The 24,859-nt window shown below is 50.7% G+C and overlaps 1 protein-coding gene across 3 annotated transcripts in view; it reads right to left on the bottom strand.

Moving 5' to 3' along the window:
* Nucleotides 1-11,780: 11,780 nt before the first annotated feature.
* LOC122373527 (epidermal growth factor receptor kinase substrate 8-like) overlaps nucleotides 11,781-24,859 on the bottom strand; it is a 60,328-nt gene continuing 47,249 nt past the window's right edge. Inside the window, exons 9-19 of one of the 3 annotated variants that reach the window (XM_043351667.1) lie at nucleotides 23,773-24,008; nucleotides 23,142-23,307; nucleotides 22,710-22,846; nucleotides 21,484-21,646; nucleotides 20,913-21,014; nucleotides 20,529-20,580; nucleotides 18,258-18,446; nucleotides 17,834-17,996; nucleotides 14,239-14,374; nucleotides 13,614-13,947; nucleotides 11,781-13,177 (exon numbers count right to left, since the gene is read on the bottom strand). In XM_043351667.1, the coding sequence (XP_043207602.1) occupies nucleotides 13,032-13,177; nucleotides 13,614-13,947; nucleotides 14,239-14,374; nucleotides 17,834-17,996; nucleotides 18,258-18,446; nucleotides 20,529-20,580; nucleotides 20,913-21,014; nucleotides 21,484-21,646; nucleotides 22,710-22,846; nucleotides 23,142-23,307; nucleotides 23,773-24,008 (1,824 nt within the window). In that variant the 3' untranslated portion in view covers nucleotides 11,781-13,031. Of the gene's footprint in view, nucleotides 13,178-13,262; nucleotides 13,423-13,613; nucleotides 13,948-14,238; nucleotides 14,375-17,833; nucleotides 17,997-18,257; nucleotides 18,447-20,528; nucleotides 20,581-20,912; nucleotides 21,015-21,483; nucleotides 21,698-22,709; nucleotides 22,847-23,141; nucleotides 23,308-23,772; nucleotides 24,009-24,859 lie in introns of those variants that run through there. The other 2 variants (XM_043351666.1, XM_043351668.1) reach the window with 2 other exon arrangements.

A 24,859-nucleotide genomic window follows, 5' to 3' on the forward strand; every position in this document is an offset into this window, starting at 1 on the left:
AAGGGGTAAGGGGTAAGTTGCACACATCTGGAACCCGAGGCTGCGGCTAGATATTGACCCGAGGAATCGATTGCGACCCTTATTTTGGCGATCAGACGAACCCTTGAGGCACTTTTGACGCGCCCCTTCCTTTAAGGGCCGATTAAGGGGTAAGGGGTAAGTTGCACACATCTGGAACCCGAGGCTGCGGCTAGATATTGACCCGAGGAATCGATTGCGACCCTTATTTGACGTTCAGGACGAACCCTTGAGGCACTTTTGACGCGCCCCTTCCTTTAAGGGCCGATTAAGGGGTAAGGGGTAAGTTGCACACATCTGAAACCCGAGGCTGCGGCTAGATATTGACCCGAGGAATCGAGTGCGACCCTTATTTTGGCGATCAGACGAACCCTTGAGGCACTTTTGACGCGCCCCTTCCTTTAAGGGCCGATGAAGGGGTAAGGGGTAAGTTGCACACATCTGGAACCCGAGGCTGCGGCTAGATATTGACCCGAGGAATCGATTGCGACCCTTATTTTGGCGATCAGACGAACCCTTGAGGCACTTTTGACGCGCCCCTTCCTTTAAGGGCCGATTAAGGGGTAAGGGGTAAGTTGCACACATCTGGAACCCGAGGCTGCGGCTAGATATTGACCCGAGGAATCGATTGCGACCCTTATTCGGCGATCAGACGAACCCTTGAGGCACTTTTGACGCGCCCCTTCCTTTAAGGGCCGATTAAGGGGTAAGGGGTAAGTTGCACACATCTGGAACCCGAGGTTGCGGCTAGATATTGACCCGAGGAATCGATTGCGACCCTTATTTTGGCGATCAGACGAACCCTTGAGGCACTTTTGACGCGCCCCTTCTTTTAAGGGCCGATTAAGGGGTAAGGGGTAAGTTGCACACATCTGGAACCCGAGGCTGCGGCTAGATATTGACCCGAGGAATCGATTGCGACCCTTATTTTGGCGATCAGACGAACCCTTGAGGCACTTTTGACGCGCCCCTTCCTTTAAGGGCCGATGAAGGGGTAAGGGGTAAGTTGCACACATCTGGAACCCGAGGCTGCGGCTAGATATTGACCCGAGGAATCGATTGCGACCCTTATTTTGGCGATCAGACGAACCCTTGAGGCACTTTTGACGCGCCCCTTCCTTTAAGGGCCGATTAAGGGGTAAGGGGTAAGTTGCACACATCTGAAACCCGAGGCTGCGGCTAGATATTGACCCGAGGAATCGATTGCGACCCTTATTTTGGCGATCAGACGAACCCTTGAGGCACTTTTGACGCGCCCCTTCCTTTAAGGGCCGATTAAGGGGTAAGGGGTAAGTTGCACACATCTGGAACCCGAGGCTGCGGCTAGATATTGACCCGAGGAATCGATTGCGACCCTTATTTTGGCGATCAGACGAACCCTTGAGGCACTTTGACGCGCCCCTTCCTTTAAGGGCCGATTAAGGGGAAAGGGGTAAGTTGCACACATCTGGAACCCGAGGCTGCGGCTAGATATTGACCCGAGGAATCGATTGCGACCCTTATTTTGGCGATCAGACGAACCCTTGAGGCACTTTTGACGCGCCCCTTCCTTTAAGGGCCGATTAAGGGGTAAGGGGTAAGTTGCACTTATCTGGAACCCGAGGTTGCGGCTAGATATTGACCCGAGGAATCGATTGCGACCCTTATTTTGGCGATCAGACGAACCCTTGAGGCACTTTTGACGCGCCCCTTCCTTTAAGGGCCGATTAAGGGATAAGGGGTAAGTTGCACACATCTGGAACCCGAGGCTGCGGCTAGATATTGACCCGAGGAATCGATTGCGACCCTTATTTTGGCGATCAGACGAACCCTTGAGGCACTTTTGACGCGCCCCTTCCTTTAAGGGCCGATTAAGGGGTAAGGGGTAAGTTGCACACATCTGGAACCCGAAGGCTGCGGCTAGATATTGACCCGAGGAATCGATTGCGACCCTTATTTTGGCGATCAGACGAACCCTTGAGGCACTTTTGACGCGCCCCTTCCTTTAAGGGCCGATTAAGGGGTAAGGGGTAAGCTGCACACATCTGGAACCCGAGGCTGCGGCTAGATATTGACCCGAGGAATCGATTGCGACCCTTATTTTGGCGATCAGACGAACCCTTGAGGCACTTTTGACGCGCCCCTTCCTTTAAGGGCCGATTAAGGGGTAAGGGGTAAGTTGCACACATCTGGAACCCGAGGCTGCGGCTAGATATTGACCCGAGGAATCGATTGCGACCCTTATTTTGGCGATCAGACGAACCCTTGAGGCACTTTTGACGCGCCCCTTCCTTTAAGGGCCGATTAAGGGGTAAGGGGTAAGTTGCACACATCTGGAACCCGAGGCTGCGGCTAGATATTGACCCGAGGAATCGATTGCGACCCTTATTTTGGCGATCAGACGAACCCTTGAGGCACTTTTGACGCGCCCCTTCCTTTAAGGGCCGATTAAGGGGTAAGGGGTAAGTTGCACACATCTGGAACCCGAGGCTGCGGCTAGATATTGACCCGGGGAATCGATTGCGACCCTTATTTTGGCGATCAGACGAACCCTTGAGGCACATTTGACGCGCCCCTTCCTTTAAGGGCCGATTAAGGGGTAAGGGGTAAGTTGCACACATCTGGAACCCGAGGCTGCGGCTAGATATTGACCCGAGGAATCGATTGCGACCCTTATTTTGGCGATCAGACGAACCCTTGAGGCACTTTTGACGCGCCCCTTCCTTTAAGGGCTGATTAAGGGGTAAGGGGTAAGTTGCACACATCTGGAACCCGAGGTTGCGGCTAGATATTGACCCGAGGAATCGATTGCGACCCTTATTTTGGCGATCAGACGAACCCTTGAGGCACTTTTGACGCGCCCCTTCCTTTAAGGGCCGATTAAGGGGTAAGGGGTAAGTTGCACACATCTGGAACCCGAGGCTGCGGCTAGATATTGACCCGAGGAATCGATTGCGACCCTTATTTTGGCGATCAGACGAACCCTTGAGGCACTTTTGACGCGCCCCTTCCTTTAAGGGCCGATTAAGGGGTAAGGGGTAAGTTGCACACATCTGGAACCCGAGGCTGCGGCTAGATATTGACCCGAGGAATCGATTGCGACCCTTATTTTGGCGATCAGACGAACCCTTGAGGCACTTTTGACGCGCCCCTTCCTTTAAGGGCCGATTAAGGGGTAAGGGGTAAGTTGCACACATCTGGAACCCGAGGCTGCGGCTAGATATTGACCCGAGGAATCGATTGCGACCCTTATTTCGGCGATCAGACGAACCCTTGAGGCACTTTTGACGCGCCCCTTCCTTTAAGGGCCGATTAAGGGGTAAGGGGTAAGTTGCACACATCTGGAACCCAAGGCTGCGGCTAGATATTGACCCGAGGAATCGATTGCGACCCTTATTTTGGCGATCAGAGGAACCCTTGAGGCACTTTTGACGCGCCCCTTCCTTTAAGGGCCGATTAAGGGGTAAGGGGTAAGTTGCACACATCTGGAACCCGAGGCTGCGGCTAGATATTGACCCGAGGAATCGATTGCGACCCTTATTTTGGCGATCAGACGAACCCTTGAGGCACTTTTGACGCGCCCCTTCCTTTAAGGGCCGATTAAGGGGTAAGGGGTAAGTTGCACACATCTGGAACCCGAGGCTGCGGCTAGATATTGACCCGAGGAATCGATTGCGACCCTTATTTTGGCGATCAGACGAACCCTTGAGGCACTTTGACGCGCCCCTTCCTTTAAGGGCCGATTAAGGGGTAAGGGGTAAGTTGCACACATCTGGAACCCGAGGCTGCGGCTAGATATTGACCCGAGGAATCGATTGCAACCCTTATTTTGGCGATCAGACGAACCCTTGAGGCACTTTTGACGCGCCCCTTCCTTTAAGGGCCGATTAAGGGGTAAGGGGTAAGTTGCACACATCTGGAACCCGAGGCTGCGGCTAGATATTGACCCGAGGAATCGATTGCGACCCTTATTTTGGCGATCAGACGAACCCTTGAGGCACTTTTGACGCGCCCCTTCCTTTAAGGGCCGATTAAGGGGTAAGGGGTAAGTTGCACACATCTGGAACCCGAGGCTGCGGCTAGATATTGACCCGAGGAATCGATTGCGACCCTTATTTCGGCGATCAGACGAACCCTTGAGGCACTTTTGACGCGCCCCTTCCTTTAAGGGCCGATTAAGGGGTAAGGGGTAAGTTGCACACATCTGGAACCCGAGGCTGCGGCTAGATATTGACCCGAGGAATCGATTGCGACCCTTATTTTGGCGATCAGACGAACCCTTGAGGCACTTTTGACGCGCCCCTTCCTTTAAGGGCCGATTAAGGGGTAAGGGGTAAGTTGCACACATCTGGAACCCGAGGCTGCGGCTAGATATTGACCCGAGGAATCGATTGCGACCCTTATTTTGGCGATCAGACGAACCCTTGAGGCACTTTTGACGCGCCCCTTCCTTTAAGGGCCGATTAAGGGGTAAGGGGTAAGTTGCACACATCTGGAACCCGAGGCTGCGGCTAGATATTGACCCGAGGAATCGATTGCGACCCTTATTTCGGCGATCAGACGAACCCTTGAGGCACTTTTGACGCGCCCCTTCCTTTAAGGGCCGATTAAGGGGTAAGGGGTAAGTTGCACACATCTGGAACCCAAGGCTGCGGCTAGATATTGACCCGAGGAATCGATTGCGACCCTTATTTTGGCGATCAGAGGAACCCTTGAGGCACTTTTGACGCGCCCCTTCCTTTAAGGGCCGATTAAGGGGTAAGGGGTAAGTTGCACACATCTGGAACCCGAGGCTGCGGCTAGATATTGACCCGAGGAATCGATTGCGACCCTTATTTTGGCGATCAGACGAACCCTTGAGGCACTTTTGACGCGCCCCTTCCTTTAAGGGCCGATTAAGGGGTAAGGGGTAAGTTGCACACATCTGGAACCCGAGGCTGCGGCTAGATATTGACCCGAGGAATCGATTGCGACCCTTATTTTGGCGATCAGACGAACCCTTGAGGCACTTTTGACGCGCCCCTTCCTTTAAGGGCCGATTAAGGGGTAAGGGGTAAGTTGCACACATCTGGAACCCGAGGCTGCGGCTAGATATTGACCCGAGGAATCGATTGCGACCCTTATTTTGGCGATCAGACGAACCCTTGAGGCACTTTTGACGCGCCCCTTCCTTTAAGGGCCGATGAAGGGGTAAGGGGTAAGTTGCACACATCTGGAACCCGAGGCTGCGGCTAGATATTGACCCGGGGAATCGATTGCGACCCTTATTTTGGCGATCAGACGAACCCTTGAGGCACTTTTGACGCGCCCCTTCCTTTAAGGGCCGATTAAGGGGTAAGGGGTAAGAGCTAGGGCCAAATAAAGGTCATATTCTTGCTCCCCGTCCCCCAATTGACCTAATATGAGTTTTTTAAGCGATTCTGAATCCGACGCTGTATTCGTTGCTGTTGCTGACGCTAACTTCACGGACATGTCTAATATGACGGTCAATCAGCGCAGCGGTGTAACAAGTTCTTAATTGGCAGCCTGGCCTGGTGCTACCCATATAACCATTCAGACTTAACTCATCACACAAATGAATTTTGAGATTTCTCGAATAAAATGGCCTAGATGTAGCACCTAAGCCTTATCTTTTTAATATTCATTCAATTAGATGTGTCTCACTCACCCAATTACTTATCCATCGCTCATGAAACATGTATGAAGTGTGTCCCTGTTCAGAGTTGATTGATAAGTTAGGTACTGTCATACCCTATCCATGGAACATTTCGGACACGGCATCCGTTCGGTAACCATATGGTACGAGTCTCTCTTTGTAACGCCAGGCTGCCGAAATACATCCTTTTGAGAGGCCCCGGCTCGTGAGCCGACTGCGTTCGACTGACCCGTTTCTCTGCGGGGATGAGGGGGGAGGCGGGGGGGGGGGTTCGGAGAAGGTAGCCTCATGGACGCCCGCCGCGCGGTGTGGACGGTACAGGTGCTGGGTCGCAGCGGCCTAAATAACACCCCGTGGTTCGAATTGATGCTAGTTACGACGATCAGTCAGATCGTTGTTTTGACGGCAGACATCTGTCTCGATCGAGACATTTGTCCTCGTTGGCATCTTAACGTCGCCGTTACATCATGTTGATATGTTACCGCGCCCATTTTCATCAGCAACTGTGCATTTTACCCTCAAGCATCCATGCCCCTAAACCTCGAGCTCTGACACCTCTGCCCCCTGTTTCAGTGACGAGTCTGGCCGTGCCCTCTACACCTCTGTTCTCTGAGTTTTTATTTTTTGCAGTGGTGGGTGCTGACCGTCCTCCGACACCCGGTCTCTGTGTGTTTCAGTGGTGGATGCTGACCGTCCTCCAACGGCCGGTCTCTGTGTGTTTCAGTGGTGGGTGCTGACCGTCCTCCAACGGCCGGTCTCTGTGTGTTTCAGTGGTGGGTGCTGACCGTCCTCCAACACCCGGTCTCTGTGTGTTTCAGTGGTGGGTGCTGGGCGTGCTGCCCATCTGGCAGAAGTTTGCGCCGCCACCCTTCTGGTTCGTTCAGCTGACCACCACGTTCACCAACCTGGGCGGCTGTCTGAACCTGCTCGTGTACGCGCGCATCCGGCGACGGAAGCCGCCCACGCCGCCGGTGGCCATCGTCGGCCGGCCGTTCGAGAACAGCCAGCAGTCGAGCGGCGGCACCTGACGGTGGTCGCGCCGCGACGGTGCCGCCGGCGGCGGCCCGGCGCTCACCGCGCGGGACTCGCGCGCCACCACCGTCGTGCTCTGGCTGCAGACGCTCGGCCGCCAGTGATGTCACCGGCGCCGCGCGACACTCACAGTTCATACACACCACTGACGTCATCAACCGACCGAGCCAGTGACGTCACCCGTGCCCCAGTGACGTCAGTGGTGTTTGATGACGTCAGTGGTGGACCGGTGCCGTTATGATACGAATCGATGCGCTGTAGTCTGCTAAGTGAAACGCAAGGTTAAGATTTCGATGCTCGAAAGCGGCGGCTCTATACGAGAAGAAATATGTATAATGCATGTGTGCTGAGATTTACCATTATTGAATTATTGACTCGCCATTTTAACGCGACAGAACTAAATATTTTCAGAAATGGCCGAAGTATTGGAATATTTTTCATCTTGAACGGTGGCCGGCGAGTATTCAGGGGCGTGGATGTCCATACGTTTGTCCACTGGCGCTCAACGACTCGTATTCCGGACTGAGGATGGACAGGGACAGAGTGCTGCTGTATCTATTGTCCAGTGTTCTGGCGAACAGGGGCAGGGCGCTGCTGTGTGTACGAGTGTTGTCCAGTGTCCAGTCGGCCGTCCTCCGGGCTAAAGACGGCGGTGGCGGTGTGTTGTTACCTGGCTCCGGAGTCTCAGGTTGTGAGCTGTGTGACGCACTGTGGCCGATCGCGAGGTGTGCAGTGACGGCGCCCCGGCTCCGCTAGTCGGCGCCCCGGCTCCCCGGGCCGGCGCCCCCAGATCGGCGCCCCGCACGGACCGTGCGCGGCTCCAGGCTCAATGTAGACCGGTCGCCGGGCAGCGGTGTGGTGGTCCCTGCACAGTAGAGCGCCGGCCACTCTATACCGACCCAGCCGTCGACGTGTTGTTGTGATGTGGTGTTGTCGTCCGGTAAAAGCAGGCTTTGGAGTGTACGGGTGCGGCCTTCGCTCGCAGCGGGCGGGAGGGCACAATACTGAACCGCATTTAACGGTGAATGACGGTATGTGAATGACCAGGAATCATTGATCGTTTGTTCTGGATAGGTATCGTTTGTTTCATAGGATTCGTAAAAGGTCTAGATATTCCTGGTGAGCTAATCATTGTTTTACCAGAGGTGTGACCGTGCTGTTTCACATGCTTTATTCTATTTCATTATATTTAACTCACAAGCACGACTTATTGTGCCGTTTATACCTTATGTAAGAAACATCACTATGATAGTATGTTACACAAGAGCGTTGTGTAGAGATGGATGCCACTGGCAGAGGGGAGGGAGGAGGGTATTAATGTCAAGTGTAGCTCCATGCTTCATCAGTGATGAAGATCGGTAGGTAAGAATTGTATAGGGAAGTTATCTGTTCATTCATTTAACATCACTTTTGTTTTCTGTTATTTCCTGTAAGTAATTATGCTGTATTTTCACAGTGTCAATTACGCACAATATCGTACATACCTTTTGTTTATGTGGAGTGTCCAGAATACACTGCATTCCTAACTCGCCGTATATCACGATTTACCGGTCTCACTTACCACAAACTGGCTTACACGTGTATATTCTAGTGCTCGCTAAGCCTGCAAAGGACCACTGAAGCACGCTCTCGGTCTGGAAATTAGCTAAAAGCGGCCCGGACACGTTCGGTCATACTGTCTCAGTTCACACTGGCCACTGGCTCCCCGCGTCTGGGCCCGCCGCCGCCGCCGACAGCACGTGCCTGCAGCCTTAACCCGCGCCCCAGTGTCAGTCTGGATTTTCCACGACCTGGTGTGGGGGGTGTTTGAACACCCCCCCCCCACACACACACACACTAACTCGGCTCCTGGGCCACGTAGCGACACGCGGTAAGCGGCAATCGAAAGAACGTCCAAAACAAGGACGAAAACACTTCGGTCATTTTTTTGGGGTCAGGTCAAAGGTCAGGTCACCAGAGGTCACCAAAGGTAAAATGTTGACTATTTCAACATTTTGGAAACTGCCAACGGCTATCTCGGGAACTGACAGAGCTACAGCGCCGCGGAAAAGCGCATTCGATAGCCCTTTTACAGACCTTTCTGTGTAATGTTCTCAGATTTGACCTCAGGTCAACGGTTTAGCCTCCAGAGGGCAAAAACTAAAAAAAATAGCCGTTTTTACGAAAATCGGTTTTTCTACGATAACTTTTGACTCAAAAGAGCCATGACATTACTTTTGCCAGCATCGTGTTCCTCTCGTCGAGATGCGTCGAATGAACTATAAGTTGACATTGAAAGATGAACTTGAAAATTTGACCTCAGGTCAAGGTCATGACCTGACCGGAAAAGGTCATGTTGCATATCAGTCGATCCGCAACGTCGAGCCGAACACATCTAAGGCGTTTTCAGCGCTCTAGCACGCCTCTATCAGAAGTTATTAGCGAAAAACTGTTAGATTCTGTTCGTGACCTGAGATGACCTCGGGGACATAACGAGGGGTCACAGTTGCCATTTTCCGGTTCAGTGTGTCAATTTTACCTACATCTCGATGTTTGAGAGTGTCTAGAATAGCGTTCGTGCAAAACAGACGCTTTTCAATTGACTTATAATGGAGAGGCCGCAAAATTGACCTGACCTTAGGTCACCGATATCAAAATTCCGAGATTAACATTTTATAGATAATGTTTCTCTAATCAATCGCTGAAAGTTTCAAGGCAATCGATGAATCGGTGTAGCTATCACGAGCATTCTTATTTTTTCTGAGGTGAGGTCACTTGGCGTGACCTGGTGACCTGACCTAAGGTGACCTGGGTCTGAAATTTTCACAACATGTGCGGAAAAGATGTTCGAACAGGTGTGCCAAAAACGGCGGCGCGAAGCGGCGCCGTTTTTGAGATATCTGCGAAAAACCGCAGGGGGTGTTCAAACACCCCCCACACTTGGGCGCGGGTTAACACTTAACCCTCGCCCCGTTGGGGGGGCATTTTGGCCCCCCTGTGGTTTTTCCTAAATAGCAAGAAAACGGCGGCGCGCAGCGCCGCCAAATTTTCAGTACCTTCTCGGGCATCAATTTGACACCTTCACACCAAATTTCAAGTCTTAGGTCACCTTAGGTCAGGAGTTATTGAGGTCAAACTGAGGTAATGTTCGAGCAAAAATGAGCAAAAAACATGCAATCTTGAAACGCTCACCAAATCTACAGTTATCAAGCAATTTCAAAGTTCTTTATATGGTCTGGTAGACAAAAAGCGGTGCTACAAAACTGCTATCTCGGATTTTCAAAATGTTTGGTTTTTGACCCCCAAAAATTCAAAAAATTGATTTTTTTTAGAAAAACTAAAAAAAAATCCAAAAACTTTCCGAATTTCGGAAAAATAGGAATACGTGTGATAGTCCCTGCGCTCTTCTATATACATACCAAATTTCAGATCGATATCTCGTTTTTTGGTCAAGTTATAGCGAAAAAACTGTTCAAAAATGATGACGTCAAATTTTTGAACCGAATTTTTAGCGATTCTAGACCACGTACGCCAAAACAAAGACCACCATTGCACTCCCCGTGACGAGCTGCATCGATTCGATACCCATTTTATGCAAAAATATCAACTTTAAAATTTGACCTAATTTGACCTGACCTTGACCTGACCTTGACCTGACCTTGACCAAAACGTGACCTAAGCTGGCCCCGAAGGCTGCCTGACCCACATAATCGCATTTGTCATGTAAAATGGACCATAAAACATGTATCACACGACACTTTCATATTGTGACCCCCCAGTGACCTGACCTCTGTGACCTGACCTGGTATCAGTGACCTCAAATAGCAAAATATGTGTTTGAAGAACATCTCCCCATCGATGATTTTCAATGAAATCCATTTTACTCGATTTAACAACGCATTTCCTGAAATGCCTGTAAACGGTGAAAATTGGACCTTTGACCTGACCTGTGACGTCATTGGTTTGACCTAGGTCAATAAAATTGGGTCACAAGGTAGTTCCCTGATAGGGCTATCCAACACCGTTTGCCGCTTGTCGCTAGGTTGCGTGGTTCTCGAGATCTTAGGGGGGGGGCCAAAATGCCCCCCCCCCCCCAACGGGGCGCGTTGCTCGGCAGAGCCCAACGGGGCGCGGGTTAACACAGCGGCATCACCGGCTGTTTGCTAATGAGGGACGCGGCTGAAATTCATCACACAGGAGCAGACCGGAAATACGCTCATGGTGAAATGTGGAGCGTCATTGAGACGGTCCGCACGGGGGATTGCTCAGCAACGACCGCCCTTAAATTTGTACAATCGGTGCAATTAATTAAATTAAAAAAGGTTATGAATAAATACAATATACATTGCACATAAATTACCACGAGCCATTATTACCTATTTGGAACACACAAGCATGATGTTCACGTAGCCGGTACATGCGTGGATGCTTTGGTCGTTTGGATTCAGCGGTCCCTCATTGGAACTGCCAGACGGGGTCATAAAATCAAGCCACGTACACATAAAACACGACACCGCGCTAATCGACACGCGACATCAGTCTTTCTCCAATAAATTGATGATCTTCGCCAAGTTGTATACAATGCCCTATACCTAGAAGACGTGAACGTTAATTTGACAAACGCTGTGATGTGCTGAATAATTAGCCGTTTCACGTCGGGTTATCTGGCGTATGCACCACAGTTGACTGAAGCTGCGCCAAAGCTTTTCTACAACAAATATCTTTAGTCTGTGTTTTTATCGAAAATAATGCCGGATAATTTGAAAAGCAGGTACATAAGCAACTATGCAACCAAAGCTTCTGAGAAACACGAATCACGATAGACTTAATTTGACCAAATCTGCATCAAACATGCACCAAATCTGCAGCAAATGTGAACAAATGTCGACCAGATAGCCCTTCTGAAAACTGCTATTGTGAATAACTTACTTTTGTCCGATGAAGTTTTTTGCTTGTCTCCGTAAGAGCCGTTTCTTTCCTTTTGTTCTTGAAAATTGAGCATACCTATGTCTCCATGCCTAAGGTGTAATGAAAGTTACTGGTCAAATGTCAATATAGTTTGTGAACATTGCATACTTACATTGCTGCGAAGTACCTAGGCTCCACACACGACAGATCGTACTCAACGTTGTGTATTGCCTCATTTAGCCTCCACTTTGCACCGATGAGTGCGCAGCACGCCACCTATGTCCTTCACTTTCCAATGGCATTCAGAAAGGATGCAATCTGTCGCAGCATTGCAATACATCTCTTAAGGTACACACACACATACTCGTACATAAAATCATTAGTACATCATTATAGAGGGCATGGGTGATACACACCCATGCCTCTGATAACAGCAGTGCGTCTAGCGCAGCGATGAGCCGGTACAAAGGAAAACGTCCTTTCCGTTTGCACTGGTCACTTCATTGTTTCCCTCGTCGATTCATAAGGGAGGGAACCGAAATCAAGGACACTACGTTGACATGAGCCGAAGCGCGCATTTTTATCTTTAATAAGGAATGATAGAACATGATCCAATGAAAGCAGACCTGACCCACAACGCAAGCATCAAATCTGACCGATTATGTTTAGTGTTACATTGATTGTTTTTCCTTTTATCAAGATCCTTGGCTGTATATTTCGGAAATCACCTTTCCAACATATAGACCTATACAGTCACCGATTCGTATTCCATGAACTTACTTTTTCCTAGATTTCTAGCATATCAAGCCGGTCTTAGTGATAATCCTCTCATTCAACTACAGACATCAGTCAACTCAACATACGCCATAAACAGCATTTAGCTTCTGTGAATATATAGCCTCTGTGAATAGTTCTAACCTCACACTCTGTTCAGCGCCTCCAGCATATGGGCATATTATCCTGCCATCAAAAAGGCATCATGTCACGATACATACTCAAATGATTCAATAATGTTGCCTATTTCAACCATTTTAATCTTGCATAACTAGACCTAGCTGATAATTGTGTTACAGGTATGCACATTATCCATAGACTTATTTTATACAATATAATTATTGTTTGCTAGAATCTGCCCAAGAAAAACTAAAAAACACGCTTTTATTATCAAATGTGCGTGTAAACCGTGTCAGGCATTGTTAAGCAAATGTATAACAATCACTTATGGCCCTCCGATATGGGGTACCAAATGTCGCATTTTTTCGCACATTTTCCTTTCCTTATTAGTTTTAGCGACCATTTGATGCGGGTTGCGTTTCCTTGCTAAGCTTAAGGCTATATGGGCCATCTCAAACTACACTTAGGTATGTCTGGTAGAGATGGCTTCGAATGAGTAACCATACACGGAGTTCACATCTGCCCTGGCGGTCACGGCCGCCCTGCCGCGCCGCGCTGTGCCGAGCTAGAGGGCCGGCAGGAAGGCCCTGTTGGCCCGCATCGCCAACTGGTGACGCTGCATCTCGATGTTGGCCCTCAGAGTGCTGCTCGACTCCATCGAGTCCACGGACTCGGCGTCCGATTCACCGCCGGCGGAGTCACGCGAGAACACTGCGGGAACCAGGAGGAATGTCAGCGGTAGCGAACCGGTATGGTAAAGGGTCAGTAAAACCAGACTGATTGAGACAGAGCGTGGACAAGTGCTGCACGGCTGCACCAGACTGCTGCGCTAGACCAACGCTGCTGCACCAGACCCAAACTGCTGCACAGTGCACACACCGTTTAGCGGTCTGGATCGAGGCGTCACGTCGTTTGCTGCACCATCGTTGATCCAGCAAACGGCTAAGGGCACCAGCCTGCAGAGGGGAAGCAGAAACCGCTTGAGAGGAGACAGCATCTACCTGAGAGTTTGCGGCACCAATCTGAAAGTTTGGAATACTCTACTGAGAGAAGGTAGCCGCAGCTGTAGCTGCCCCACCTAAGAGGAAGCAGCAGCAAGACTAGCCTGAGAGTAGGCAGAACCCATCTGAGAGTTAGCAGCACCCACCTGAGTCGAGCGACTGGCGCTGTTTGGGCGGCGAGGAGGCCTGAGGCGCCGGTTTGCGCGGCTTGTGGCCGTTGGCGGCCGACTTTCCGGGCTGCGGCGGGGCCGGGGCCGAGCCGGACGCCCTCCCCGCGCGCCCCGCGGCCGAGGGCGACACGCGGCGCACCGTCGGCGGCGACGACTTGATGGTCTTCTCGTCACTGCTGTCGCCGCTGTCGCTGTCGCCGCCGATGCAGCGGTTGAGGTCGCCGATGGCGTCGTCGGTGTTGCTGTTGATCTTCTCGCGTCTCTCCTCCATCAACCTCATCAACATGTCGTCGTTTCTGGTGGTGTTGAACTGCGAGAGACCAGGGGCGTGGGTTTGAGAGGCAGTGAGGGTTGGTCTGCATGAGCGACAGGATCTGCTGGTAACCGTTAAGGCTGAGCCCAGACCTAACTACGCCAGTCGCCATGGCTTCAGAGACGTGCTTCATGACGATCGGATGACGTTTATTATAGATTGACGAGACTTAAAATCAAAGCTTAGAGTAGGTATAGCTAAGTCATCTTAAATGCATAAAATATGAAATGCTTCTCGTGTCGTCTTGATAACTGTATAAAATTCTAGTCAATGCAAGTTATTACTTACCCCATTATTTTTCTTCTGGACAGTGATCTGTGAATAAAGTCTCCCTCCCTCTTCTTTGCCGAAAAGTTTGACTAGCCTGGGCTTCTCCAACCGGAAAAGTTTTTCTCCTTTCGAATCCTTCAGTGCCTTGCGGACCCTGTAATCAATATTAATGCACGACACTTATCACGGTTTAAGTTTAAGAGAAACCAGACACAGTGTTTAATCAAGATAATGATGATGGATCAAGGAAATTTACAAATTAGCTTGAACATTTCACCAGATCGAATACATGCGAAGTGTGATGTTAATAGTTGAGCACAGCGCATTATGCGGGAGCATAGCGGGAGCATAGTGTAATAAATAACATTACACATAGTGTTATTTATTACACTATGGCGGGAGCATTCCCGATTCATCAGAAAACTTTCCCTGTAAGTTTTTATTGGCACAAAAACGTCACAAGCTGTGAAGTTACCCCGATTTACGCAGTTTTGGTCCATTTAAACAAACTACATACCTACATATATAGTACCTAGTGTGCTTAGCGCATCCTGAACACCAGTAAAACGCCTTTTGGGCGAAGAACGAGCGAGCGAGATAGTGAGCCCTGCACGTGCGGAAGGGCGAGAGGGTGCTTCCAACGGGCTTGTGCAAAGCATCCTTCTAACCGGTCGCTAGCGGTGTGCCAAATTTGAACGCAATCGGCCCAGCCGTTCCTGAGATCTGGAAGCGGCATTCTGCACGTGCGCACGTGCAAACGGGGTCCAAAATGACTTTCGCACGGCACCCTACTAACTAGTCCCCAACCGTGTACCAAATTTGAGCGCAATCGGCCCAGCCGTTCTCGAGATCTGGAAACGCCCCCTGCACGTGCGCACGTGCAGTAGCACCCTAACCGCAACACATGGGAATGCATTGCCTGGTGGGTGCCTACCTGTATGCCAAGTTTCAGCGAAATCGCCCCAGTAATTACCGAGTTACTGAAATGGGAACAAATTTGACACCTCTTATTGTTGTATTTTGCACGTGCACTGGGGGTGACCCACATACATCGAAAGTATCCTATTTTGGGTAGAAGGGATGCTGCTACCCTACAAAAATTACCGCAAGTCAATCGCCCAAGCGGCTGCTGAGATATGAGCCTCTCAAAATCACTACTTTTGCAAAACAGCTTGAACACCCTTGACTTTTCACGTGGCACGTGCCACGACGGTCACTGAGATGTATCAAAAGTAGTCAATTACGGGGTAGAAGGGATGGGGCTACCCAACAAAAAAGACCGCAGGCCAATCGGTCCAGCGGTTGCTGAGATATAAGCCTCTCAAAAGCGTTACAGGCCGGGCCGGGCCGGGCCGGGCCGGGCCGCTCATACTGAGATTTTTCCGTTATATTGAAAAGACTCACTTCGCTCGCTGCGCTCGCTCGCTCGTAATCAACTATTGATTATTTAGGATAATATACGATGCATACCTAGGGGAAGGAGGGTGAATTGCGCCACCTTAAGGAAAAACGCTAATTGTAAGAAAACCGCTGGAGATATAAGCATGCATCGGTGACCATTTCAAAGAGGAACTCATTGGCTACGATTTAAGAGCCTCCCGATCAATTAAGAATGTTTCGTTTGCTTCTGACAGCTGCTTTTTCAGAAACATGTAAAAGGGCGCATTTGCCAACAACTGCTGTAAATTGCGCCAGGGGGATGGCGCAATTAGAACCCAATTGCGCCCTATACCTTAACATGGCTAAGCGAATGAGACGGAATGCATACACCCCCGCAGTCTAATGTCATTGCGGCTTACTTTACCAGTAAAACGCCTTTTGGGCGAAGAACGAGCGAGCGAGATAGTGAGCCCTGCACGTGCGGAAGGGCGAGAGGGTGCTTCCAACGGGCTTGTGCAAAGCATCCTTCTAACCGGTCGCTAGCGGTGTGGCAAATTTGAACGCAATCGGCCCAGCCGTTCCTGAGATCTGGAAGCGGCATTCTGCACGTGCGCACGTGCAAACGGGGTCCAAAATGACTTTTGCACGGCACCCTACTAACTGGTCCCCAACCGTGTACCAAATTTGAGCGCAATCGGCCCAGCCGTTCTCGAGATCTGGAAACGCCCCCTGCACGTGCGCACGTGCAGTAGCACCCTAACCGCAACACATGGGAATGCATTGCCTGGTGGGTGCCTACCTGTATGCCAAGTTTCAGCGAAATCGCCCCAGTAATTACCGAGCTACTGAAATGGGAACAAATTTGGCACCTCTTATTGTTGTATTTTGCACGTGCAGTGGGGGTCACTCACATAGATGAAGAGTATCCGACCTTTGGTAGAAGGGATGCAGCTACCCTATAAAAATGACCGCAAGACAATCGCTCAAGCCGCTGCTGAGATATGGGCCTCTCAAAATCATTACTTTTGCAAAACTGCTTGAACACCCTTGACTTTTCACGTGGCACGCGCCACGGCGGTCACTGTGATGTATCAAAAGTAGTCAATTACGGGGTAGAAGGGATGGGGCTACCCAACAAAAAAGACCGCAGGCCAATCGGTCCAGCGGTTGCTGAGATATAAGCCTCTCAAAAGCGTTACAGGCCGGGCCGGGCCGGGCCGGGCCGGGCCGGGCCGGGCCGCTCATACTGAGATTTTTCCGTTATATTGAAAAGACTCACTTCGCTCGCTGCGCTCGCTCGCTCGTAAACATTCATAATGTTATTCACGCTGGTTAAATAATAAATTTAGGTGTAAATCGCGATGTTTTTTTGCCCAGGTAGATAACTTTACATGTGTTCGTACGCTTGTAAAAGTGCAACGAAAACGTTTACTGTAACCGACTAGATATATGTGAACGTATGCGCCTATACGGTTATATTTCCAATCGTTTCTCTCAAAATTAATAATTTTCATTATTTCGACAGTTTTATGACATCAGTTTTTACTTTTTTATCATAGCTGTCACCTCTCACGCCTGAGTCCATGTTGAAAATGTCGTATTTTGTCAATTACACAAGTTCGTAGCCTAAATGGCAGCTGCATTATAAGTTTGACGAGAGAAATAATTTGCGGACTGACGACAGCGGGCTGCTCCCTTGCCTGACCTTAAACTCCTTCTTTATTGCAATCAGTTAATGATGCATTCATGCTGTCGTGATATACAATAGCTACACCATTATTCTATTTGCGCCCCCCTGGCGCAATTGCCATGGGCGCAATTAAAATTGAGGTACTTTTTAATAAAAGCGTGGAAGTTATCATAAAGATGTTGAAGGAAATTAACTGTTTTAGTGAAATATAATGAAAAAAGGGTTTTTCTTTCTAAATATCACTCTGAAAATCACACAAATATCACACATTTTTGTAGCCAACGGCTCAAAACACTGCAAAAAAGCTAAGAGAACGCCGTAACATCTTTGATGGCGTAATGAGCCTCGCTGATTGGCTTCATCGGGGAGCTTGAGCCATAAAAGGAACTATCCAGTGGGGAAAATAATGTTTTCGAACACAAAATTCAAAACATGCCATTGAATCCGTGGGAATGTTGGTGGGCGCAATTGGTTAGGAGGGCGCAATACACCTACTTTCCCCTACTCACTAAACATTCACTGAAAATGGAGATGATAGCATACCTGTCGGAGAACCCCTTGATCTTGAGCCACTCCTGAACCTCAGCAGGGGTCGAGTTTTGGTAGAGGGAAGCGTCCGGTGTCTTGGGAATGATGATCTTCTTCTTCGTCCTCCATGTTCCGATGACGGAGCGCAGCTCCTCGTCAAAGTCCGATGCTGACGACACTGGAGACACAACGGGGAACTCTGACTTATCGGAACACACGGGAACACACCCTGGCTTATTCATGTGATGAAGTAATCCGGGTCTAGCTGCCTCTAACTTATCACGACCAGAAAATGGATATTTATTGTAGCACAGTCCTTTTATGTGAGTGGCTACATGTTTTTATTGGTTATGTTCTATGAATTCGAAACGTTACCTATTTTTTCTAAATATTTACCGTTGAATATGTTTTGAAGAGGAGCCTCCAGGCAGTGACCTACCTTCGTTCTGTGGCTGTCGTCGGGGCCGGGGCCGGCTGGGTCGCGAGCTGGCCGGCGGCGCCAGCGGTGCCTCGTGGAAGATGGCCGCGGGCGGGGGCGGCGGCGGCGGCGGCGGTGGTGGGGTCGGCGGCGGCGGCTGACGCGTCGCCGGCTCGTCGTCGCTCGTGTACGGCGAGTACGGCTCGAACTCTGCAACCACCGCACAGCAGACATTCAGGTGAGAAAAAAATGCATTTGTAATTTGTATATATTCAGCGAAAATAATCATGCGTGTAGGTTTACTTTGAGTCTAATGTTCGAACTCTAAGCGTCTCGAAGAATTAGAATGACCTAATAAAAATAAGATCGAGACTTTATTCTTTAATGTATTCATTCTTTGAATAACAGCCGTCATGATCGTACGGATTTTTTTAACTCTTGAGTAATAACATGAGGATGAACGAGGACAGCCAATTACCACACATACCTGAATGGGTCCACCAGTTGCAAATCACGGGTCGCTCCGCTACAGCTCCACAATCCACATGATTAAAGTACGACACCAAAAGCAAGCAGTGCTGTGACAAAGGCACGCCCGAACGAAGCAAAACAAATTAGGACATAGTGCGACTTAACATAGACGGAAAATACAAGTACAGTCCTTTCCCTAAAGCATTACCATTTTTTTTTTCTCGTTTTCAGTCTATAATTCCAAATCACCTATAATTGTTCTTAAAATGGCGTTGCTGTGGACTTATTCATTCGTGCGTCGGAGAGACAGTAAAACGAAAGGCAGGCTCAGCTTGTATTTATTGGTCCTGAAAGCCATGCTATAAAAGTAGGCAGCATTCAGCCAATGAGGACCTGACCATACGCTCTCACGAAAATAGTCGATATTAACAAAAGGCATGACAGACGAGCGTCGGACGGCCCAGCATTTTGCGACACTCCGTCGACTCCGAAACACACAACATCCAAAAACTGCTCTGTCCCGCGCGGGCACTCTTATACAAACAACACAAACAGACCAGAGGAGAAGGTTGGCGCGGAGCAACTCGGGGAGATACGGTTATCGACAACAGGGCCAAACTTCGGCGTCACGGGCTCAAGTGTTCTGTCTGGCACACCCCGCCATTGTGGTTTGGTCATCTGGTCAAGGGGATGTTCACCCGGATGTATAGCCAGACAGAAAGGGACATCGCACGGCACCAGCGAGCATTGCTGCTTAGCGTTCACAGATGGGCCAAGAAAAGGACAAGGAATCTGTTGTATGATCCAGTCATCAGCACTGCATAAGCAGAGACGGAGGGCATCAATAACAATGGACCAGCACTGCATCGGTTCTGTACAGCGGACCAACACGACTGGTTGCCGAATCATTCGAACTTGCCGGCGGCGTGGCAGCCGGCACTGCAATATTTCTGCGATGTCGCATGCGTCGCGTCGTCCTGTCTGGCCACTCACAGATTCACAAACTAGCGCAGCTCTCACATACTGACCAGATTTGTCAGCTGACTAAAGGCCGTCGGATAGAGAGAAATAATCATTAAATATTAGCCTTCAATTAACATATTTACATGCTCAACCGTCTGTTGGCCACACTCCTGCATTCACATTCACACTGTCATTCACATCGTTGTGTCCAGTTATTTCCCTCAGACTGTCTAGCCAGCTAGCAAACACTAAAAAATAAAACGGGTTTTATCTTTGTTTTGACTTCAGACTGGCATGGTCGGCTTGCTGCGCCTGTTTGGATCCGCAGGTCCTGTCGGCGGACGCTGAACGGTACCCGGCGGCTCAGCCGGCTGGGGAGCGGCATAACCCAAAGGCCATGGAGCGGACTGGGGAACCGGTAGAATAGTGGACGGTATCCTCAGTTCTGGACGGACGATTGAACGGACGGACAAACGCGACAATGAAGCACCCATTGTCAACGAACGGACGGCTGACGGGGCTCGCAAAGCGGACGGAACGACAAAACTGCGAGCACCTGCACACACATCAGCTGTTAAATCATTCTATACCACCATTGCAGTCATACCGTCATTATATGAGCAACCAGCAAAACATGAATGCTGACACAACTTTACACGACCAGGCATGCTCGCAGTTCTGTCCGTTTTGCTTCACAAAACTGACCGTAGCACATGACACACCCGGCTCCGCTGTGACGCAGTGATGACGTCACCAATGACGTCAAAAGCACGGTGCGCCGGACATTCTGTGAGCTGTGCGTGACGTCACAGGACCGACAAGCCGCAGACAACCACCTCTACATGTACCGCAAATCACCTTTCTTGCCTGATTTCTCCTTCTTTGCCCAGTCAGCGGAGGCCGCCGGGTCCTGCCGAAAAAAAGAAGAATGCTATTTTATTTAAAACGAGCTATAAAGCTGCCATATAAAGTGCTTATTTATACCTATTAGTTTTCTTTCAATCTTTCATTCTTATCAGTAAATATGTGGGAACTATAAAAGGGAGGGAAGGATGGAAGTCTTTAAGGCGTGTTTTACAGCGAAAAGTATAATAACGAGCTTGGAAAGCTAAAAATATATAGGTAAGCTCACAAGTTTACGGACAGATAACCAATCGATCAATGACTATGTCAGCACGCTGCCAACTGGCGCTAGTCGGCTGTATCTCAGCATTTGGCGGGTTCCGCTGCGTCTGCACTGACCGAGTCGTCGGCGCCGACCGGGGTGATGATGGTGTGCGGCACGTGGCCCGTCTGTCCGCGGCTATTCCTGGCCCGCCACCACTTCCTGCTGTCGTCAATCACCTGCCGCAGCGGTCACAGGTCACAGGTCAGCCGGGGGTCACACGGGGTCGCCAGAGGTCGGCTGGGATAAACCGCCGGCTTCAGACGCGAGACTCGAGGTGAAGTCGATAATGACGGAATGTCGCAGAACAATTGAGGTTGTGTTAGGTTCAGACGTATTTCCCATCGAGATAAAAAGACGACGGCGAATAAGGCGATTGTTGTGGCAAGATTACACCACATTAGTTTGAAAGTGCTACGATGTCGTCATTCAAGTGAGCCTCAAAACTCATTTCGCACAATTACGCACTGATTGAGCTTGAGCTTCGAGCTTTGTCTTCGACTTTAATTGCACTGTTTCCACACAAAACAAACAATACTGAACACAAACGACTAATGAACAAACGACTAATGTATGTATGCATACCCCGTGTCCCCACGTCCTGCCCAGTTCCTATCCCCCCCCCCCCCGCCACCGCGCAGCCCTCACCTCGAGGTACTCCCCGCGGGTGAGCGTTAGCTCCTTGTCATTGTTGGCGGTGCGCGGGTAGGTGACCTGCACGATGCGCACGCCGCGCATCTTCAGGTCGTCGTACCAGAGCCTCTGCTGGCGCTCGAAGCCGCCAGCGCCCGCCGAGTCCACGCTGGCGTCACTGCGGGCACCAAGAGCGCCGCGCTCTGAGGACGGGGTGCGGGTGCGCTCCCTGGGGACACAGATGACGTCACTATAGGCACAGAGGGAGTGACACACTCTGAGGACGGGCTCTCTCCCTGGGGACACAGATGACGTCACTAAAGGCACAGAGGGAGCGCCGCAGTTCAGCGCCGCGCAGAGGGAGCGCTGAGGACGAGTTCTCTCCATGGGTAACATAACTGGAAGCACCAAAGCGATCTGTTCGGGTAAGCGTTTTGTTTTGTGATGTTTTAGAAAAAAGAGATGACAGGTGTCCAAGAAAAAGGCGATCACATTCACATTGTCGTGTCGTGTAAAAAATTTGGCGGGAGCTCTACCTAGCGACACTGCCTCGCAAAGTGATACAGCACGGTCATTGTCCCAGATACGACAGACGGGCGCAGCTGAGTTTGAAGGTCCCCAGACAGACCGGCAGACAGGAGGGCGGGCGGACCAGCCACAAAGCATGGTCCCCGTGCCGCGCTGTCATGGCCTCACAGACAGCGCACCACTTGCGGCAGCAAGTGTGACCTACCTCCACGACAAAGGAACGCATGGCAAACGAGCCACGGATGGTGTGACTATCTGCACCTGTCTATATTGATGTCTATACATGATAAACATCCCGGTATTCGATACTCATATGGATGTATGCTGGAAGTACATTTATGATTTAATAGCCACTGCGTCAATTCTACCGTACATCATCCTCCCGTGTCCCCAACCTTCTCCAGTGTCTCTCCCGTCTCTGTATCTCGTCCCACCATCGTCTCCCTTTGTCTCTGGCCTTCTCCCTCTATCTACTCACCGTCTCCCTTTATTTCACGAACATCTCCCTTTGTCTCCCAACCATCTTCCTCTGTCTCTTTGTCTCCCCTTGTCCTCTTACCGTGTCCCGTTGTTCCATCTGTCCCTCCCCATCGTATCCCTCTGTCTCCTACCGCCTCCATGTCTTTCAGCACCGTCTCCCTCTGTCCCTCTACCGTCTCTCTCCCTCTCACGACCGTCTCCCTGTGTCTCCCGACCGTCTCCCTGTGTCTGACCTCTCCTCGCGGCTGCTGCGCTGCGGCCGCCGGTAGCCGCCGTGGCTGGACGGGGACGGCAGGCTGGGCTGGTCGGAGTCGTAGTAGCGGTCGTCCGGGTACCGGTCATCTCTGGCCGCCAGTTCGCGCCTCTCCGCCTGAGCAGAGTTACATTGCGAGTGAGAATGTCACTGGATTTACACATAATTCACGGCAGAAGGACAGAAATGAGTTTTTATAAGACTCTAAAGTCCCTGTATTGTGTTTGAAGCGCTGCGGTACAGTCTACCTTCAGGCGCTCACTACTAGTGTCATCTAGCGGAGGAAATATCAGCATGAGCCGAGACTGTTGCCGTCGTATCAAAATGAATACGCGATATTAAAAGTTTCGGAGCTTTACGAGAATTGGCCGGTCGTAGAGGAAATGTCGTTCTGTCCATTTTCGTTGGTTACCTCGTGCTCTGCTCGGCGTATTTTGTCGGCGCGGAGCCGCTGGGCCTCGCTGGCGGCCGCCGAGGAGGCGCGCCGGCTGCGCTCGCGCTCGTCGTCCCGCAGGTCGGGCGCCCAGCCGTCCAGGAACACGGGGTTGTAGACGGGCAGGTGGCCCTCCCACTGGTCTCTGTTGGATTAGCAGAGAGGCGCCGGTCAGACGGACGGGGAAGGGTCGGTCGGACTGGGACAGACTGCGACAGTGCTGACCTAGACATTAAGTCGGTACGGTGGGATTATTATCTTTTTTGCACTGAATATTTTTAGCATGCCAGCTTAGCACCAAGCTGTCAATGTCTATTCCAGGGACGCATGGACAATCGGTGAGACTAACTCAAGCTGAGTGATAAATAAAATTGATGATACCATGAACAAGTAAATAAAATTTGGCTTGAAATATGCCAAGTTACAAACCTCTTTGACAGACAGACACCTTTGACGAGATCGGCTGATTGACCCCAAAGAGCCATGCGCACTGATATCGACACAACCTGTCACATTGACGGACACTGGCTTTTAGATTCCACCACCCAGCTCGTGACAGCTAACGCTACCACCAGTGTGATCTCACCGACCCGCTCGCCCAACCACTGACCTGGGCCGGCACCAGGCCTCGCCGAGCGAGTGCCACAGCTCGGACTCCTTGCTGGTCAGGCAGTTGACCAGCAGGTCGATGGCGTCGCGCGTCAGCAGCGGCGCCACCACCTCGGCCGGCAGGTTGGCGCCGTGGTTCGAGTCGCGAGACGCGTCCACAATCAGCGCCAGTGGCGTGAACAGGAAGTGCACCAGTTCCGGAGCGTTCGGGTCGTGGATGTGCGCCTTCAGCTTCGCCTGAGGGTGGAGGTCACATTTCGGTGTCGTGTCTAGAGCCTCGTGTGACACCAGCATAACAGTGTCCCTGGGGTCAACAACACAATTTAGCATTCGGTTTTCCTATTTGGTTGCGTCTGAGAGTAGATGCCGAAGAAAAATGTCCAGAGAACTTAACGGCGAGAGCAGCGAGGATTCGCTGGCCTTGAGTCTGTCTCGCTCTATCCGAACGATTCAGTCTTGTTTGTGATTGATTGCTATGAAGGCCCCAATCATATCTCGTCTTCCTCAGCCCATCAATCCCCAAGCCGTCTATAATGCGCTGGCATACGAAGGCCTCAGGCCTGGAGCGCGCTGTCACCGTCCGCTGTCAGTCTCGCACGCTGTTGCCTCACACCGACTCACGGCTGTCTCATGTTCCGGCGTTCTCACACTCTGTCAGGATCGGAACTGTCTCTGCAGTTCCACTCAGCGTATACAGGCGGGGAAAGTGACCGTCCAGCGGGCCCGAGTAGACACAGGGCTGCGGCAGAGGACTGTGCCACGAGCCCCCATGCCGCCACGGTGTGCGGATAGTGGAACTTTTCTCCGAGGAAGAGAGTAAGAACTAAGCAGGGTCACTCCAGGGGAAAGGTGATCGGATCGGTGGAAGAGAGTCGAGAGAGCGTCTGTATCGGGATCGGTTACGGTGAGAGGGCGGTGCAGTGGCGCGTATACAATTACCAGATCCCTGATCGGTATCATCCATCCCATGACTCTGTGCCGGCTTTCCCTAGTTAGACTGCTGGAAGCTATGTTTTCCTACCGTAGCGTAGCTTGGCAATGCCGACGAATGACCGAGGGTAAGTGGAAAGTACAAAGAAATCGGAGAT

This window comes from Amphibalanus amphitrite, unplaced genomic scaffold (assembly GCF_019059575.1).
Source record: "Amphibalanus amphitrite isolate SeventyFive unplaced genomic scaffold, NRLGWU_Aamphi_draft 001511F_arrow, whole genome shotgun sequence".
Classification (NCBI taxonomy): domain Eukaryota; kingdom Metazoa; phylum Arthropoda; class Thecostraca; order Balanomorpha; family Balanidae; genus Amphibalanus; species Amphibalanus amphitrite.